This window comes from Falco punctatus, assembly GCF_963210335.1.
Source record: "Falco punctatus genome assembly, chromosome: 19".
Classification (NCBI taxonomy): domain Eukaryota; kingdom Metazoa; phylum Chordata; class Aves; order Falconiformes; family Falconidae; genus Falco; species Falco punctatus.
The window spans coordinates 2948130-2966746 of NC_137599.1; the positions used below are offsets into that span (position 1 = coordinate 2948130).

General features: G+C 40.1%; 2 protein-coding genes and 1 long non-coding RNA gene across 3 annotated transcripts in view; 1 reads left to right on the plus strand and 2 right to left on the minus strand.

Moving 5' to 3' along the window:
* The window catches only part of LOC308055377, a 110673-nt gene that overhangs the window by 51067 nt on the left and 40989 nt on the right, over positions 1-18617 (plus strand). The gene's annotated exons all lie outside the window — the stretch shown is intronic.
* Positions 55-18605, minus strand: LOC308055729 (keratin, type I cytoskeletal 19-like). The gene is made up of 14 exons (XM_080370061.1): positions 16347-18605; positions 14580-14662; positions 14083-14239; positions 13667-13828; positions 13389-13514; positions 13038-13258; positions 12205-12233; positions 4458-4626; positions 3340-3496; positions 2677-2838; positions 2406-2531; positions 2049-2269; positions 1182-1207; positions 55-666 (listed from the first exon to the last, which is right to left on the minus strand). The coding sequence occupies exons 1-14, from the start codon at positions 16794-16796 to the stop codon at positions 587-589; spliced, it is 2169 nt and encodes a 722-aa protein (XP_080226187.1). The 5' UTR covers positions 16797-18605; the 3' UTR covers positions 55-586.
* LOC308055358 (keratin, type I cytoskeletal 19-like) lies at positions 4688-11645 on the minus strand. The gene has a single exon (XM_080369240.1). It carries the CDS (start codon positions 5772-5774, stop codon positions 5211-5213), a length of 564 nt encoding a protein of 187 aa, XP_080225366.1. The 5' UTR covers positions 5775-11645; the 3' UTR covers positions 4688-5210.

Sequence of the window (18617 nt, forward strand, 5' to 3'; positions counted from 1 at the left end):
ATGCATTGATTGTAGTCATGTTTTGTGCTCTGAATTCAGAAAAGAGAGCTTAGGGATTTTTTTCTGTTATGATCTTGGATTTTTACTGATATTAGCAGATTCCTGGGAGAATTTAATGGCACTTTATATCTGTCCGTTTGTCATCATCTTTATTATTATTATTAAAGTTATTATTGTTATTGTTGTTATCCACTGAACTTCTCTTGGTTTGGGTTACAGGGAGCACCGTGTTAGGGAGGCTGTATCATCACGTGTATGGCGATGCCATACTCACTTCAAAAAAACAACATTAGACTGGATGTATTTGCACAAGCAGAATAGAAACTTTATTATGTAGGTTCGTTTGTAAGGAAACTATATAGCTACTGATAGAAAGCAAGCATGTAATCTTGGACTTATAGAGCCAAATGATTATGCAAAAAGGGAGAGCAAATTTAAGGAAGGACATCAAGCTGTTGCACATTCTTGGATTACGTTCTTCTGATTTGGCGAAAGTGAAAGGATATTTCTCTTGGCATTAGCCAGTTTGTAGGCTGCACTGGTCTTCTATGGTGTTGTATGCAAGAGAGGATTCAGTATTTCTTTATTAGAATCTCCTTTCACGAGTAGAAACAGGTTTTCCATCATCTTCCACGCTTGTGCGAAGTCTTCCACTGCTCAGAAATGCTGATGTAGGAGAAAAAAAATAACTCAGCAAGGAAATTCAACTAGCAGCTTACACCCTGAAGAGCTGTGTGATGGGGTTATTTTTGTTTGTGTCCTCACAAGATCTTTTTCACCTACCAAAGGGAGAACTGCCTTTACACCTTACCTTCTCTCCCTACTGGTCCTCATCCAGTAAACCTTAGGAGTGCACATCACATGTCAGATTTGAAAATATCTTGTATTTTGTGTGAATCAGCTCAATATGAACTTAGGAATCTTTGGGAGATTTTGATATTTTAGAATCCCATGAGGAGTTCATGCAATTATTTTGGAAAGCTGCTGGTTTCAAAAGTGCACATAATATAGGATAAAATATTATACTTTTGTCTCTAAATGATAATGTAGTCATTGCAGAGAGAATATAGTTTCTGTTAGAAAGAAGAAATCCTGAGCAAAAATACAGGTTTATTTAATCCTCTTTTGTCAATTCATTTCAGCCCCTAAAGAGAAATAAAAAACTTCAAAATTTTTCTTACCATCCTTAGGATTCACTCCTGACATCCTGTAGAAAAGAAGAAATATTTGATTAACAGCCATTACTGACCCTGTCCACTGAAACCATTGATCCGTTTAGGAACCACTACATGTGAATAGCCATGGTTTCACACTGCTTTTTTCAATGGGTTGGTTCTCAGGTGTGTTGTTACTGGTGTTATTGTTAAGGTGCTTTCTGCTTTGAAGGCCACTCCTATGCACTAGATAGGAAACAGAACAGCAGCCAGACCAGTTCTTGATCCTGATATGTCCCTATATACTTCTCAAAATACCATGATCTAGAAACAATGTAAGGATCTGATTCCTCATCAGGTATCAGAAGTAATTCCATGTGTGGATCAGATATGAGAAATGGGCACAAAAATGTAGATTTTTACTAAAATAAGCTATGATCTGTACCAAATTCTTTTCTGTTTGGGAGTACTGGTGTATGATGATGATGATATTTTCACCTCTGTGCACAAGTGTGGAAAACCAAGAGCTAAAGACATAACAAGAACAGGTTTTTATAGGTTATTTCATGCTGAAGGCTATTATTCCAGTGCAACAAGAGGACTATATAAGACATGCATACATATGGTGCCTGGTGCTTTCTATAATTTGTCATAGTCAAAATGTTGCATTTGTTTTCAAATCATCAGCACAATTGATCTGGAGATTTCGCCTGAGTTATAGTAATGCTTGATATTTTGCCAAGCATCTGTTTTGCCATTACTGAAAAGGCTACATATGCAGTGAATGTATTTTAGTAATCTGGAGACAGTTCAGCAACTAGAAACTACTGCTTCACAATGTGTCATGTTATTAACCTTATCCAATCATCATAGAATTTATATATAGTGACGTACTGAGAGTCCTGGCCCTCCAGCAACTGGCGGTACGTGGCAATTTCCTGCTCCAGGCGGCTTTTGATGTCCATGAGCATTCTGTACTCCTGGTTCTGACGCTCCATGTCGCATCGAAGTTCACTCAATTGCTCCTCAACGCTGGTGATGAGGGCTTGAATCTGTGCCAGTTGTGCGCAGTATCGCCCTTCTGTGTCACGCAAGTTGGCTTCCAGTCCAGCTTTCTAAAGCAGAGTAACGTCAGAATAGGTTAGCATGCAGATTTGTCCCACAGAGTGTCTAAGGAGAGGCAAGACAGAGAGAGAGGAAGGGGAGAGTGTAACAGTAGTGACTTGTGATGTGCTTGGGACAGCTCCATACCATGCTGAGCTGTGACTGGAGCTCAATCTCCAGGCCCTGGACAGTGCGTCTCAGTTCTGTGATCTCCGATTTGCTGGTCTGTATCTGTTGTGTATGGGTGGCTACTTCACGGTTCAGCTCATCAGTCTGAAAGAAAAAAGCACCTGTAAAACCACATACATATTATATAAAAAAATTTCAATTATTTGGAGAAAGGGAGGGCCCTTCCCATCTGCTGGGGCAGTAGTAATGAGGCAATGCATCAGTTTGCTGTTTACTGATCTAACTATACCTGAGTGAAGAACCAGGCCTCAGCATCCTTACGGTTCTTCTCAGCCAGAGCTTCATACTGTTCCCTCATCTCAGAAAGAATTCTGGTTAGGTCAATGCCGGGAGCTGCATCCATTTCCACGTTGACTGTTCCGCTTAGCTGATTGGAATACTCTTTCATTTCCTGCATGGGCAGAATGCAGAGGACACAAAAAAATTTAGGCTTTCTCCTCTTGATATATTTCCTGCCATCAGCAATCCATGCAGTGGTACGCAAGACTTTTATTATCAAGTATTATAGGTGGAACACACATAAAAACATTTGTCAAATTTTATCTCTCATTGCACATGCTTTTCTACTCTCTGTATACTTACACACAGCACACATATTTACATGTAACTTATGTATATGTTTCTTTTACTCAGCTTAACTATCTCAGTGACCTGTTGTGCTTATGGATGTCAAACTGAAACTAATAGGTCTGAACAGTTTGGAATCGGAGAAATACTTCCCAGGACACCCTTTGGATTCTTCTAATATTACAGTTCTCTTCTTATTAAACTGTAATGTTGTCATTCTGGGTTAGGTGGTTTTTTTTTTGTGTTTGAATTTCTGCCTCCCCACCTGAGAGATATAAATTCCAAAGGGAAGTAATTTTCTCTCTGCACTGTTAAGGACTCTCACCTCCTCATGGTTCTTCTTGAGGTAGGCCAGCTCCTCCTTCAGTGTTTCAATCTGCATCTCCAGGTCAGCTCTGGACAGAGTCAGCTCATCCAGGACTCTGCGCAGGCCGTTGATGTCAGACTCTACGCTTTGGCGCAGGAACAACTCATTCTCATATCTGCAGTTCAAAAAAGAAACAAGCACTGGAGTATGTACGAGTTTGTATTCAATAAAGCTATACAAGTCTGAAATTTTATATTGAATATAGGAGGAACAGTGGGCTATAAATGAAAAAATATATATTGAAAGGAAGTGTAAAGGGAGAGGGAGTAAAAATGTTTTTTTCCAACATCCAACTGTGATATCTGAAAGTACATGCATCGGCATCTGATTTTATTCTTGAGAGGTACATGACATTTCACTTTGCAGAACCTAATCATGGTTATCAGCATCAATACAGCAGCTGTCACACAGGACAGTCCATTTGCAGTGTCCTCTCAAATTTGGTGTGAAGGAAGGCACAGATTGCCCAGTTCTGCCTAGGGCACTAGAGGAGATAATATAAACCTGCAGGTGCATCACTGCAAGATAGATCAGTTGCGCAAGTATCTTTATCATCCTTTCAGCAGTGTCTGATGTACTGCTGAGTCTGTGAGCTGGACAAGCCCCAAAGTACTCTTTGTCTTTTTTTTTCTAAATTTCAGACTCTGAGAGAGAAGTTCTGCAACCGAACAGTGATCTCTTCACGCCAATCGGTTCCTTTTAAATGAAAATCTCAGTCTATTCCTGTTGGGTTTTCCCCCTGTGTTTTAGGCTAGTAAAAATAGTTAAGAGCATCACAAAAAAAAAAAAAAAGACACAAACTATAATTTATTATGTAAACAGGGCAGTAATCTGGATACTGTGTCCTACCAGGTTTATATTCCAATTTGATCCTTCATCACATTGATTCTGTTTGCCAGGGTTTTTTTCAGCAGAAGTTATCAAGGAAAAATACCTATCCATCCTTTTGAAATGTGTCCTTCAGTGACTGAAGAACTTTTTATTTTCTAGATAAAAAGTAATACTAAACTTCAGAAAACTGTTTTGAGAGGGAGAGACAAAGACAGAGAAAGAAAATGTGCTTCAGGTAAACTTACTTCAGTCTGAAGTCATCTGCAGCCAGCCTGGCATTGTCAATCTCCAAAATGACTCTGGAATTGTCAATAGTAGCTGCAAGGATCTGGCAATTGAGAAACACAGAAAAAGGTTCCTGTGAACACTCATGAAATATCACAGTCCTGAGTACATAGTAGGTAGTTATTGAGGCTGTAGGCCATCAAAGAACTAATAAATAGGGACCTCTCTTGTGATGTCACTGGTCGCAGTAGCCATTTCAATTTATTATGTTACTCTGTGGTCACACTGTAAGTCTTACAGCTTTCATAGGGAAAAACTAAAAACGCTAAGCTCTTTTCCATATGAATCAGAGAGCTAAGCTACCTTGTGTAACACAAATTAGAAACACAATTAGAAAGTACATTTGTACAACAGCTGATCTTATCTGTAGCTAGGAGGATTATTTTTTCAACTTTTGAGGCCTACCTGTCACATTCTTTACTATTTCATTACTGAATAAATACATTGGTAATGTTAAACACATTCTGCCATGTTTTGCTAACTTTTACAGCAAGTGCTTTAATTTCAACCTACGTCACATTTTCAGGATAACATATTTGTTTTTTAAACTGAGAAAAAAATGTCTCTTTTCCACTAGAATGCTCATAACTGCAATACATTGGGGGTTTGGGAATCCAATATTTATTTTGTAATTATTTTAGGTTATTTTAAAGAAGTGGAATATGCAGTTCCACGATTCTAATGCATTCTTATAACTCCTTTACATAGGAATGTCATACCTTGTCTCGGAGATCTTCAATTATCTTGTAATAATTACTGTAGTCCCGGGCTGGGCTGGTGGGAGCTTGCTTCTGGTACCAGTCTCGTATTTTAACTTCTAAATCTGAATTTGCCTCTTCCAGTGCTCGTACCTTGTCCAGGTATGAGGCCAGACGGTCATTCAGATTCTGCATAGTTATCTTTTCATTTCCAGAGAGAAGGCCATCGCCACCACCAAAGCCACCACCAATGTCAAAACCTCCACCAAAGCCAGCCCCTCCACCAAAGCCAGCCCCTCCACCAAAGCCACAGGCAGCACCACCACCGAAGCCACTGTAGCTTCCTCCATAACCACTACCAAAACCAGCACACAAGCCACCACCATATCCACCTCCTACAGAGGAGACATACCTAGCTGAGGAGATGGAGACACCCCTGCCACCAGATCCTCCATGTATGCTTGGAGCTCGGCAGGTTCCTCCTGTTCGGACTGAAGAAAGGCGAGAGCTCCTGCTTCCACCACCCCCAAAGCCACCACCATAGGTAGAAGAAGAGCTCTGGATGAAGGAAGTAGCCATAGCTGCAGCACAAGAAGACACTAAGGTCAGTTATTCAGCTTGGTGCAGAAGAGGAAAGTATGTGTCTTCACTGCCCCCGTGCTTCTTTTATATCCTCAAGATAGGGTGTTGGGAGGCAAACTCAGCCTGCAGCCCTCCCTCCAAAATTTCTCCTCCCTAGAGGTGAGGCCAATTATGATGACATTCCTCACAAACAGTGCTGGCTGTACATCTCAGGGGCTAGGGCTTGGGTTTTCTTTTTTAATTAAACAAAAGGGATGATTCAGATGAGTGTTTTTTCTTCAGGCTATAGTTCTGAAACTTGGAGTTTACTTCTCTGACATTTAAGAATGAAAAAATTAGTTCAACCACACCCACTTACCCATTTACAGCAACCACCATGGCTATTTTGAGAAAATCAGCTTTTTCTAAAAATGAAGTTTAAAGTTCTTTTTCCTTTAAAGATGTGCAATCACTAGTTCATCTCACCATTACTTCTTCTTTTCTGTCTTTATTTTTTCCCGTTAAAAATCTGGAATTGAATTTGATAGGTTCTGATTCCTGTTCTTTGCTTGGAACAAATGTTTAGATTTTGGAGTCTGAATTTTTAGTGCAAAAAAGTGTATAATAATAGCATTGTGTGAGAAACAATTAGCATCCATCAATGTACAAGGAAGAGTGGGCATAGTTAATTTACTAATGCTTGTGAAATAGTCAAGAAGGGTAATAAGCGATCGAAATAATTTGATTAAAAGAAGAAAAGTGGGAGGATTAAGTTCCTGTTACTTTTGGAAAACGTAAACGAATTGGGTTTAAGATGAAACTGTTCAGATAGCAATAAATGGGTTTAATACCAATATGCATTATGAAATTAAGTAATTCTTGAAAACAAGATTTGAGAAGCACTTAGAAGAGTCATCTTAATCCTTCATATGAAGTGGGAGTCTGAAACACCAGTATGTTTTAGATCTAATAATTTGCTGATGAAATTAAAAATGCAGTAATTCAGTAATACAGCTCTGTCCAATACTGCATAGTTATGGGAAAACAGATTTGGGAGATTTTAAGGAAAGTATTAACTGCTTGTTTGCCCTGCTGGGGTGTGTCACTGGGGATAATGCATGTGGAGAGTGTGGCAATAGTGTGGAGTTTAAAAAAAGAGCCCCATTCTCTTTGCACAACAAGTGACACTCCTCAGAAGAAAGCCACAAGTCGCAGCTGAAGAAGTAGGGGTATGGTAAGATAATAAATTGGTACTGAGGCACATAATGGTTTAAGGAAACGGGGGCTTGAGAGGAAGTAGAAAAGCAGAGACAGAGTGAAGACAGGAGGAACTTTCTCTGGTCTTTAGTTTGGAACCACCAAAATTATTTTAAAATAAAACTTTGAAATAAAAGAAAAAATTATATGTTTGCTAACAACATAATAAGGAGAGCGTTGTTTTTAGCACAGTTTTTGACAGTACATATCAACAGAAAATGAGCTTAGAATTCAGGATGGGCGATGTCAGATGAACTGAGGCTCAAACCAGTTGTTGGAATAAACTGAGGCATTTTGTGAAATTTACAGTTGAGACTTCAATGCAGCCTCAGGGAAATGTGCAGCCTTTTTAGTAGAAGATGTGTGCTTGGGAGGAAAGAAACACCAGAAACCTAGCTGTGATACCCAGCTTAGCAGCCTGGTGCTGAGAATGTCCCCTCATTCCTCCGCTGATTAGAAAAGACAGGGTGTTTCACAGTTGTGGAAACATGTTTCAAACTGAACCTGGACCTTTGCCACAGCAGTTCAGTTTTGCTGTCGGGCAGATTAATGGTTCTGTGTACCTTGCCAAATCTGTGTATCTCCAAGAGTTAGTATCTCAGGAAACAAGTTAAGACAAACTCTCCTAAAGATAAAAAAAGTTTCTTCAAGACCCCTATTATGTAAATATCTTGTGCTGTGCACGCTGCTAGGGTCTGTTGAACTCTGAGTGATCCCACAATAAGCAAGATCAAATTCCATTTAAAAAAAAATCTAGCAAAATCACTTCTAGAAAACACTGTAAACTTTAACGGGAAACTTTGGGGATTTTTCATTCAGTCTTCTTTCAGTCCTTATAACTTCTTTGGAACCTTGATGGTGAAATACACTGCGCTGCTTTTTAAAGTGCCCTGTGGGTTGTTCTAGATCATTATCAGATGAACACTTACAAAACCAGGTAGCAGATATAAAGCTTTTTCTTTCATGTAGAATATTTACCATTGGGAAAAATAAAAATAAATCAAGCAGGCAATACAGATTATGTCTTGTAACAATTCAGTAAACCACAGTGGTGGGGATTCTGTGGCTTTTTCAATTTTCTGTAAACCGTAGAACTCAGATCCTTAGGGTCCCCCATGACCAAAAGCCTGTAGATGCAGAGTGCAGCACTCGCAGACCTGAGGCTTATCCCTACCTTCATCATCTTTGCTATTTGTTCTTTCATATTAAATAACTACTTCCTAAATAGTTCCCACTATTTTACTAGAAATTGTCAGTAGTATTTTCAAACCAAAGGGCAACCCAAGGAAAGGTGTGTCAATGAAGCGCTGTGAAGTTCGGAGGTGATCATTTATTTGCAGCTTCAGTTGCTGTGCTTCACAGGTATTCTCCTGAAGAGAAAAAAACTTCCGTTTTGAGAGCTTACTTATGAACATTGGCTCTTCTGCTGAAAGAGAAGTAGTAAATGTGTCTGTACCCCTACACTGAGAGCAGACTGCTGGCAAATGCGTGTGCGTATTCAGAATTCACTCCCTCATGGCATTTATTTATATAGATTTTGTTGTTTTATTACTGCCTCCATTTTGAAGACTTCTGTATCAAAACCTACATGCATTATAGAATTTTATGATAGTCTATGTAAGGCAAAGCTTGCTTTGGTGAAAAATTAGGTACAGTTTGGTATTTGCATAAGTAAGAGTTTAGAAATCAAAAGCGTTTTGATGAATCTAATTTCATATCTGAATTTGATCAAGTATGTGAAAATATCTGTCTTTAACTCAGTTCTAGATCTAGGTGGAATTCCAAAATACAGTCATATTTCTCTTTTAAATTACTATTTCTGCATTTTAACTATGTTCTATCTATCATTTCAAAAAATATGTCAGTTACATTTCTCTAAATTCATGAGGTTCCAGATTCATAACCTCTTAGGACTTTAAAGGAACATCTCAAATTGGTGCTACCTCTGTACTGGTAGAGATCTGTGTTTCTTTGTTCATTCTTTATTTAGTTCTTTTCTGCAGCTGGAACGTAAACTTCAGTGTACAAATTTTTCTCCTTTTAGTCTATACAAGGAAATTGAAGCCAATAACCTACTGAAGTAAAAAAAAAAAAAAAAAAGTATTTCAGGCTTATGCCTTTATTCTGTTCTCACTATCTTCACTCTAAGATTTCTTACCCAGTGTCTTGACACAGTTCTATGCTCTGCACAGTACTCTGTGTTGTACTGTGGTGCAGAAGCTCCTTGGTTTGTCACGCTTCCACAGACCTTTCCTGGAGGACATTCCCTAACATGTCTATGCTGTGCAAGCCCTGTTATTACTTCTGTTACAGGATTAACAAAGTTGACACACTTCAGCCTCTCCTTTCAGGAGGACAGTGTTCCATTCAAGAAGCAGCTTGTTTATCGTCTCAGTCTTTTCTGATAAAACCACCACTCAGACATGACACACATCTTTTCTGAACCAAACTCTAAAATTATAGTCTCTGAGTGATTTTATATTAAACATTTCACCACAATTCCTTCATTACCCTACAAATACGGGACAAAACCAATAAAATTATGAACTGAAATTAAAATTGGGCTATAAAAAAAAGAATTCAAGCTTTTTCAAGATCCTTTTAAATCTCTGAAGCCCCCATTTTCTTTAGCAGGGTTTATGAATTCATTCAATTCTTGTCACTTTTAACTCTTAAACACTTCTAAACTGTTAACCTTGTAAACATCTTTTTTTCTAAATATGCATTTAATTCAGTCTTTGAAAATAAACCTTCTTTTTGTCAAAACATACATTTGCAAAGTGTCCTTACAACATAGTTTGCATTCTTGGAGCCTGAGAATTTCTTGTCAGACATTCACATTTGCAGGTATACAACACAAGAAACCCACACCAGTAATCTCATACTCTGAGACTTGTGACTGGTTTCGTCACAAGAAATTCCTGTCAGGGAATGGGTTTTGTTAAGATTAAAAAACAGACCTGGAGCTGTATGTTCTTTTATCTGAGAGGGATTCCATGTCTAACTATTGTAGGCAATAAATTTGGAAATTAGAAAGTGTGTCAGCTCTCAGGAGAGCTCTACTGAAGCATTTAATGCACAAGAGCTTTCTTCCCCTTGTTCTTCCAAAAGCAGATGTGGGTGAGCTTCTGAAGAACCGCTTGCATCTCATATGCCAGTGCTTTTCATGCCACTGCTCCCTTTTGATTCCATGCTTGTTTCCACCGTAGCCCCTTAGTCCCCCTGTTCTTCCCATCTTGTCCTCCCCTCTATACCTCTTTTCTGATTATTACTTTTTGTGGCTGTTTTTCTTCCCTGTCACAGTTTTTCCCTGTGACAGTGAAGCCACTGCCTAATTCTATCATGCTAAATTTCCCTGGGCTAAGCTGGGATTTTCTGTGTCAGTACTTGACAACTGATGTTGACAGGTCCCCTGAGTCACTGCTGAACCACAACTAAGCACCAGCACTTCTTCATTGAAGGGGATTGCCCAACCTTCGTAGAGGAGGTCCGTAGCTTTGGGATGCTCCTTGCTATGCAAATGCTCCATTAATCTGTTATGAAAAGTTATGAAAAAGGATGAAATAATTATTCCCTCTCCAGTCCAAGGAGAGAAGTGCTGAAGGATTTGATGATATCTCCCTGAAACACAGGCTGCAAGATGATCCACTCTGGGAGAGTGCAGAATTGTGGTACTTTTAGTCTGGGTGTACTTTTGTTTCACTATCACCCTTAGTTGATATGCTATGTGCCTTTTGTAACAGTGGGAGGTGGGAATGTGGTAGGCTAAGGCTGTGGTTTTCTTTTAGCACAAACCCTGAAGAGTTTCCTTGGCTGTAAGCTTGCAGAGGAATGGTTGGAAATCAAATTACTGATTTCTGGGGGCCTGAACTAAAAGTGATTACATTTGGAATTTCAGCTAGTATAGTATCCTTTCAATAGCATGAGAATGAAGGTAGCTAAAATTGGTGCTAAAGGTTTGTTACCTCTGTATGAACTGAGAAAGTAAATGAAGAGATCTCACAGCTTTTTCTCACTCTTATTTGTTTCTGTAGCAGTTATCTTCAAGCCATTTTAACAGCTTTATATTTTACCCTAACAAAATGTCTTCCAGCTCTTGCTTACCAAAATCACTTAACATCTCACTGCTGTTGCTCTTCAGAGTGCACAGCTGTTGTAGTAAGAAACATAAGTCACTTGTATTCCCCACTCTGAGAGGCTGAGGATGCTGTTGCCTCCATATTCAGAGCTCGTGCCAGCAAGAGGAGCTAGAAGAAATCGGAGATGGAGCTCAAGCCATGCACAGACGCTAAGCATTAACCTGTCAGGGAGGCTGGCTAGCTTTTTCCTGCCTGGTTAAAGCCAAACTTCAGTAACAATATCACAATAACTCAAAAGAGGTTAGATTGCAAGAAGATCTTTATTAGAGTAGATACAGCAAATCAGTCTGTGAAAGAACTAGAAATAATTGGAAAGCTAACCCAATACGCAAATTAATCATCTAAATGGATGAATCTACCTAAACTTTGCGTGACCAAGATTTTTGTGGGCTTTAAGATAGTAATTTCCAGCAGTTTAGAATGATTCCTCTCTGTTTCAATTCCTGTGTTGTCTGCTTTTTCTCATTTTGAAGATGACACTTGGAGAACTTTCAGTACTATTTTCCATCTGCCAGCTTGTCTCTTTTGTCTACAATAATGTGGAGAGAAAGAACAGCAATTACTTAAGCATAACACACATGAGACCACTCTGCAATGGGTGCTGGGCTTAGTTTATGTCTCGTTGCTCATTCCTTTCTCAGAAGTTTCCTTCTTCCTAGCATTGATTTGAATCATACATCACTTTTACAATGCAGCTGACCTTTAAAAGCTCTAGGCAAGTTTTACTTGCATGTTCATACAATTCCAGTGAGCTGGCCAAGCTTAAATGTCTTGTGTCCTTTCATCTGGGGGAATGATTAAGCATTTTGTGCTTTACTTAGCCTTTATTGTAGCATACTCTGAGATTTTTTTCTGATGTCTAGCATCTTGTAATGACTGAATTGTGTTAAATTCTAGCCAGAGTCGTCATTTGTTACCTACTAGATTTTTTTTCTGTGACACAAATCAGTGCAGCAGCCCAGTCTCTGGAATGGACACAACTACCATGTATGTGTATGTCTTTTTAGAAAATAAAATTGCTAAAGGGTTCCTGAAAGGGAAAGAATTCTTACCAGCAGTTCCAGAAAGGGAGCCAAACATCCTGTAAACAAAGAGAGAACAGTTGAAAAGGGAGGTAACACATCAAATGCCGCATGAGATGAGGATGTGTGAAAGCAAATCAGTCAATCAGGTACATTTTGTATATAGTCAGATAAGAGATAGTCATCTCCTTGCTCTCCCTCTCAGCTCAGGAGAGGGAATTGTAGGTAATATATTTTTAAACAACCGCAGTGGGAAAAGAAAATTATGGAAAAGAAGGAACACAGGAAATCAAAACTTTTCAACTCCTACCTCATTTTTGTGTTCCAGGCTATGCAATATTTTCCTCCTTGAGGTTCTATGTGAAATGACAGATAGCTATGCTCTCATGTGGGAGATCCACTCAAGGCTGTCTGAAAATAGCTAGTATGTCTGCCTTCTCCCCAGAATATTTTTTGCTACACTAATTCCTATGACTCAAGAGCTATTTAACTGGTAAAAGGCAATTTATAGAAATTTGGTGTTAATCCTTATATTCTGTAAAACGTTACTACTTTCACTATGTTTGCTGAATGTGAAGCAGCTAACGATTAGGTACACTTTAATTGTCAGTTGTGTTTAATCTGTGGTACTGCTTGTCAGTTTGTCTTTTTGTTTAGAAACTTGGAGGTACTCACCTAATGTAAATGGGAAGTGTAACCTTTCTAGCTCCACCATGGTCCAGAAAAATTAGTTAAGAATTTTAGAACCCCAGGAGCATCTGGAGTTGTGTTTACTGTGGTGCCGTGGCAAATGAGCACCATGGCATAGCCAAATGTTATGAGGCTAAGGAAAAAGGATTTCTGCAGTGAGAAGAGTTACTTACTGGGACTCCTGGCCTTCCAGGAGTTGTCGGTAAGTAGCGATCTCTTGTTCCAGTCGTGTCTTGATATCCATGAGGATCTTGTATTCGCTGTTCTGCCGCTCCATATCAGCTCGGAGCTCAGCCAGCTGCGCCTCGATGCTGCCAATCAGGCCCTGGATCTGCGCCAGCTGGGCACTGTAACGCCCCTCCGTGTCTGCCAAGGTGCTTTCCAGCGCGGCTTTCTGAGGGCAGAGAGATTGGACGGGAAACCACAAAAAGGTTGCTGCCACATGCAGGACTCCTTGTATATAGGGGAACATGTACCCATTTCAGTGTGTGTGAGGGGGTCATGCAGTGTAAATTTTAACATACCATGCTGAGCTGGGACTGAAGTTCTATTTCCAGCCCTTGGAGGCTGCGTCTCAGGTCAGTGACTTCGGACTTGCTGCTCTGCAGTTGTTCAGTATTGACAGCTACTTCCCGGTTCAGCTCTTCAGTCTCAAATGGGGAAAAGATTACATGAGAAATATGAGGCCTCTAAGCAGAGGTTATAAGGCTTTCACAGCAGTTTTCTGTGTGTTTTTATAGTTATTTTGTTACTTTTATGGATTTCTTTGGTTAGTAATTTTATAGTATGGAGTTTTTTCTACCTTGTTGTGGAACCAGGCCTCAGCATCCTTCCTGTTCTTCTCAGCCATGTGTTCATACTGGTCTCTCATATCAGCCAGGATCTTGGACAGGTCAATACCTGGAGCGGAGTCCAGTTCAACATTGACTTGGCCAGTTACTTGCCCTGCTAGGACACTCATTTCCTATGTGGGCATGGCAGAAGACAAAAGAGAGCACAATCATAAACTGAAAACATTAGGAACCTTCTGTTCTTTCTTCAGGGTCTAAGGTCTGACTGACTCCCCTCAAATACTTGCAGCGATGTCTTTAGTTTCCCAGTCTACACAGAAATCTTTTCTTCACTGTTGGAGAGCCCAGGGCAATCCTGAGGGGCTCCACATTTCCACATGCTGTTTTTCTAATTTCACTTTTCAACCTGTTTCTTGGGGTTTATTACCTCCTCATGGTTTTTCTTTAGGTAGGCCAGCTCCTCCTTTAAGTTTTCAATCTGCAGCTCCAGGTCTGTTCTAGCCAGGGTCAGCTCATCCAGGACCCTGCGCAGGCCATTGATGTCAGCCTCCACGCTCATGCGAAGAGCCTGCTCTGTTTCAAACCTTAAAAAAGCAAACCAAACTATTCAGGTTAGCTGATTAAGCCAGCCCACCATGAAACACATTATTTACTATAAATGTATCTGGGTTTGTAGGATTTATGATGTAGCAAATGTTGTCCAGCATTAAACTTTTCTCCACATATTGCACATGATATAAAATATTCTGTGGTGCAGATGGTGCAGCAAATTGCGTACAGGGCTGAACTGCAACGACAGGATCAAACTAGTGTTTATACAGAGATTTTATAGGCATTCCTTTCTTATTTCACAGCCACTGCCCTTTGGCTCAACAAAGATTTTTGCCTGCTCAAGAGATCTTTTTCCTTTCAGAAATTACTCACTTGGTTTTGAAGTCGTCAGCAGCCAGCCTGGCATTGTCAATCTGCAAGACAATCTTCGAGTTGTCAATAGTGGCATCAAGGATCTACAAACAATGAGAGTTTGTTACTGAGGCTGCAACAACTATGTTATCTTCTTTCTTGATCTGAAGATAGAAGAGTTAAGAATCTAGTTAATCTGTAGCTACACAAAATAAAAGTGTATTTTATTTGGTCTCAGTAGGAAAGTATCAATGATCTATAGTGAAAAGTAGCACAGGTTTATCACAGTACCTTTGCCGTGATTATCAGTTATGGATAGGTGCTCTTAGTCATGTCTGACGTGAAATGGCTCTTAGCTAGAAGTTGCGCAGGGAGACAAAACTATGTTGTTTTAGAGGGAGAGGGCTTTGGTGAGCCAGGGTTTAGGTGATGCTGTAGGACTGAGGCAAGAAACCTGTTTCCTGGAGAGATGCAGAGGAAGCCAAGTCTGCAGACCCCTCCTGGCAGGATTTGTTCTCATTAGACATTTTCTTAACAGTGGGAAGTGATTAGAATGTCTGTATGGTTTTAAAATAAATGACGTGTTTGTGTTTCATAAACTATGTGGGTTCATATTGCACTTGTAGTCCTTGAACGTATTTCTGTTTCCTAGAATATCCAGGATACTGTTTATTGATTCTTCTAATACATCATGAAAGCCTCTAAAAGAAATTTTGTTTATTTAGAAATAAGCCCTGTTAATTCTTACCTAGAAAGCATGTCTTTTTTGCCTACCACTTTTAAAACTCATAAGGTCATCCACAAAACCAGCTGGAACATTTTCTCTCCCCTAACTAAAGGCAGTAAAAGACAGGAGGGAAAAGAATACTAAAAGGAGAAAATCTAACTGCCAGTTCTGCCTTTACCTGAGCTCAGTTTTTGAAATCAGTAGAGAATGTGAATGGGTTGAAGCAAGGAGAAAGTAAACTGCGTGGGAGCGGTCATGAACTCTAAGCTGAACTGTGAAAACTAAACCTCAAGTTTTCTTTCATTTGTTTACATAGTTTAATCAGCTACTGCCTATGTTTTCTGGGGTGTGTATCATCTCAAAGTAATCTGTTATCAGGCACCCATGGGCTATTGGGGCAAATCCTGCATGTATGTACGGGATTGATTACTTCATGTATGCTACTTCCTTTTTCCATAAGCCAAATGTTTCAGCACTCTTATTTCAATTCCAAGCTTAAGTAAGTGAAATGTGAAAGAAAAATAAATGTATGTTGATGAAATCGTGAGCTGCTATCTTCACATTTGCAAAATTGTATTTAACCAATTTTTATTTTTACTGTTAAACCTGTGTGTATGTGCCTCTGAAGTTTGTCAAGCTATATGGCAGGTAACAGAGATAGGCAGGTTGCTGTCATTGTTTGGCTTTCTTTATATTTATCAGTATATATATGGTCATACATATATTAACTGGTCATATATGTGTATATGACCAGTATGTGTGTGTGTGTGTGTATCTATGCTTTATTGAAAGCAAAAGCTATCAGAGAATTAAGTACTGAGGCATCTCAGACTGACTGTTTTGTACATTCTCTTAGCTAACATTTAAAACCATAGAAAATTCCATACTGATAACTTTCTTTATCTACCCCACCCAATCATTGCATATTCCTTTCATCCTCAGTTCCATAAACTGCAACGCTTTCTGGGTGTTTTCCTAGTGAAGTTTTTCTCTTTGGGTTTTTCTGCTTCCTTCCTAAGTGGAAATATATAAGACGTTTTTAAATAAGTATGAACACGTACCTGGTCTCGAAGGTCTTCTATAGTCTTGTAATAAGAACTGTAGTCCCGAGCTGGGCCTGGTCCTTGTTTTTGGTACCAGTCTCGGATTTTAGTTTCCAGATCAGAGTTTGCCTCTTCCAGTGCACGCACTTTCTCCAGGTAAGATGCGAGGCGTTCATTCAGGCTTTGCATAGTTGCCTTTTCATTTCCTGAGAGGAGGCCATCACCGCTACCCAAACCACCACCATAACCACCACTAAAGCTGCTGCTAAAACTACTTCCATATCCACCACCCAGGCCACTTGCTGGGCTAGAAGAGACAAATCTAGCAGAAGAGACTGACACACCCCTGCCACCAGATCCCCCATGGATGCTTGGAGCCCTATAGTAACCTCCACCGAAACGGAGGGAGGAGCCACTAGGTCCCCCTGCCACTGAAGAGGTAACTTGCCTGAAGCTGTAAGTGGCCATGATAAGAAATACCAAGGACCTAACCCAAGCTGCAGCACGCACAGTTTGTGATCCTGAGGCAGGAGTGTGTGCTCTGTTCCCCCACCCCACCTCTTTTATGCCTGTGACAATGGGAGTTGTCTCCAGAATGTGTTATCTGAGACCCGTGGAATTCATCAGCCTTAAGCCTTCTGCCAGCACAGCAATTCCTCTTATTGGTCAGTTGCTGATGATGTGGGCTGTTTCTTTCCCAAATACCTTCACGCAAGGGAGCTGATTCCCTCCCCCTGACTGTTTCCTCTTGAAGCAAAAGGTGGGATTCAGAGGAGGCGTCACCCTGCTGTGGGGAGCATTGATAAATCTAGTTATACTTTACCTATATGGAAACAAAAGGACTGGGCGCACACAGCCCTGCTGCAGCCAACGCTGCGTCCATAAGGAAGTCACGATTACTCTCTCCATGTAATCTCAGGAAAGAGTTTTAATACAGAGTGAGTAAGTTAGTAATTGGTAGACTGATAACAGAGCTTGAAAGGAACCCAAATGGTGAACAATATGTGTGGGTCTTGACAAAACAAGTTCCCACCCTCTGTGCTCCTTATTTCCCTTGAGAAAGATTCTTTCAGCAGTAATATTTTCACTGTTCCTTCTTTGCTCTCAGTTCCTTTTGGGCTGACAGGAGAAGAGAGAGTCTGACAGAGAACATGTCTTGTCTGAAAGAGTCTTGTTTTCTACAGAAATAAGAATCCTTTTCAAGGAACCGTAGCTGTATTTGTAGTGCAGATAAGTATTAAACTTCCTTGAGTACCTGATGGAGTGAGCAACAACAGAAACGAGTGCCCAATTATACATTTAGTCCTTTCATTGCTACTGAGAGAGAGAAATTAACAGAAGAGTCATAATCACTTAATCTTTGGTCTTTGAGATGCAGGAAAATGTTATTTCTAAAATGTTGAAGTCCTCTGGTACCCAAGACGAATTCTCAAAGGCAATGTTGCTTTTGTTACTGCAAGCTCCTCCATGAGCATCCCTAACACACAAGTGGATACTCACATCTTTTCTTCCATTTTCTTTCTTTCACTTGCCACCCCTTGCTCCCTCCAAATCTCTGGGACTCCCCAGGAGAACTGCTTTAAAGTTTCCTTAAGGAAAGAGGGAGTAAGCTGGCCTACCAGCATTTGCAGCTTTCAGGGAGCAACCAGGCCTGGGTGGAAATTCTGCCACCTACAACTGCTTCCACCAAACAGAACCTTTGGAGGACAAGATGCATGCTGTGATGTTTCAATGAGAAACCCACTGAATACCAAAATAAAGAATTAAAGATAAGCCAAATGAAAAGCACACTCTATGTGATGGCCTGTCTAGTCTTTCTATACCCATGAAAAACTGCATCAGGTATTTTAGACCACACATTAGTGCTGTACTCACTTTGTACAGAGAAAAATGTCAGACTGCAGGGCAAATATAGGGAGGGTAAAGGAACAAATATACAGTCTGGAAGCTGGCCAAGGCACCTGTATCAACAGCCCCATTGGCCTGTATCTAATTCTGAGGCTGCATCAGAAAGAGGAATTCTGCAGTGACTCAGGTACAAGATATATCAGTTGAGATATACAATGGACGTACCACACTTCGTCTGACTGCGATGCTGTAGCTGAGGGACATCACAGCTGAGTTCTTTTCTTTCTGTAGAGACTGCCGCATTCATGCAACTCTCCCAACTTGAACAGTAAAACTGTGCAGCCTTTCCTGAGAGGTACAGAGAACACCTCTGTCTGCCAGAGACATGCTGGTCATTCCTTCTGTAGGACTGAATGTCCTGTACAGCCCTGAGTATGAAAA

Excerpts from the sequence above, each read along its gene's own strand:
- LOC308055358 (XM_080369240.1), bottom strand. The coding sequence starts at position 5,774 with ATGGCTACTTCCTTCATCCAGAGCTCTTCTTCTACCTATGGTGGTGGC.
- LOC308055729 (XM_080370061.1), bottom strand. The coding sequence starts at position 16,796 with ATGGCCACTTACAGCTTCAGGCAAGTTACCTCTTCAGTGGCAGGGGGA. Across the intron at positions 14,240-14,579 it reads GCTGACGACTTCAAAACCAA|GTTTGAAACAGAGCAGGCTC; the intron begins GTGAGTAATTTC and ends TGCTTTTTTAAG. Across the intron at positions 2,270-2,405 it reads TCCAGTCACAGCTCAGCATG|AAAGCTGGACTGGAAGCCAA; the intron begins GTATGGAGCTGT and ends ACTCTGCTTTAG.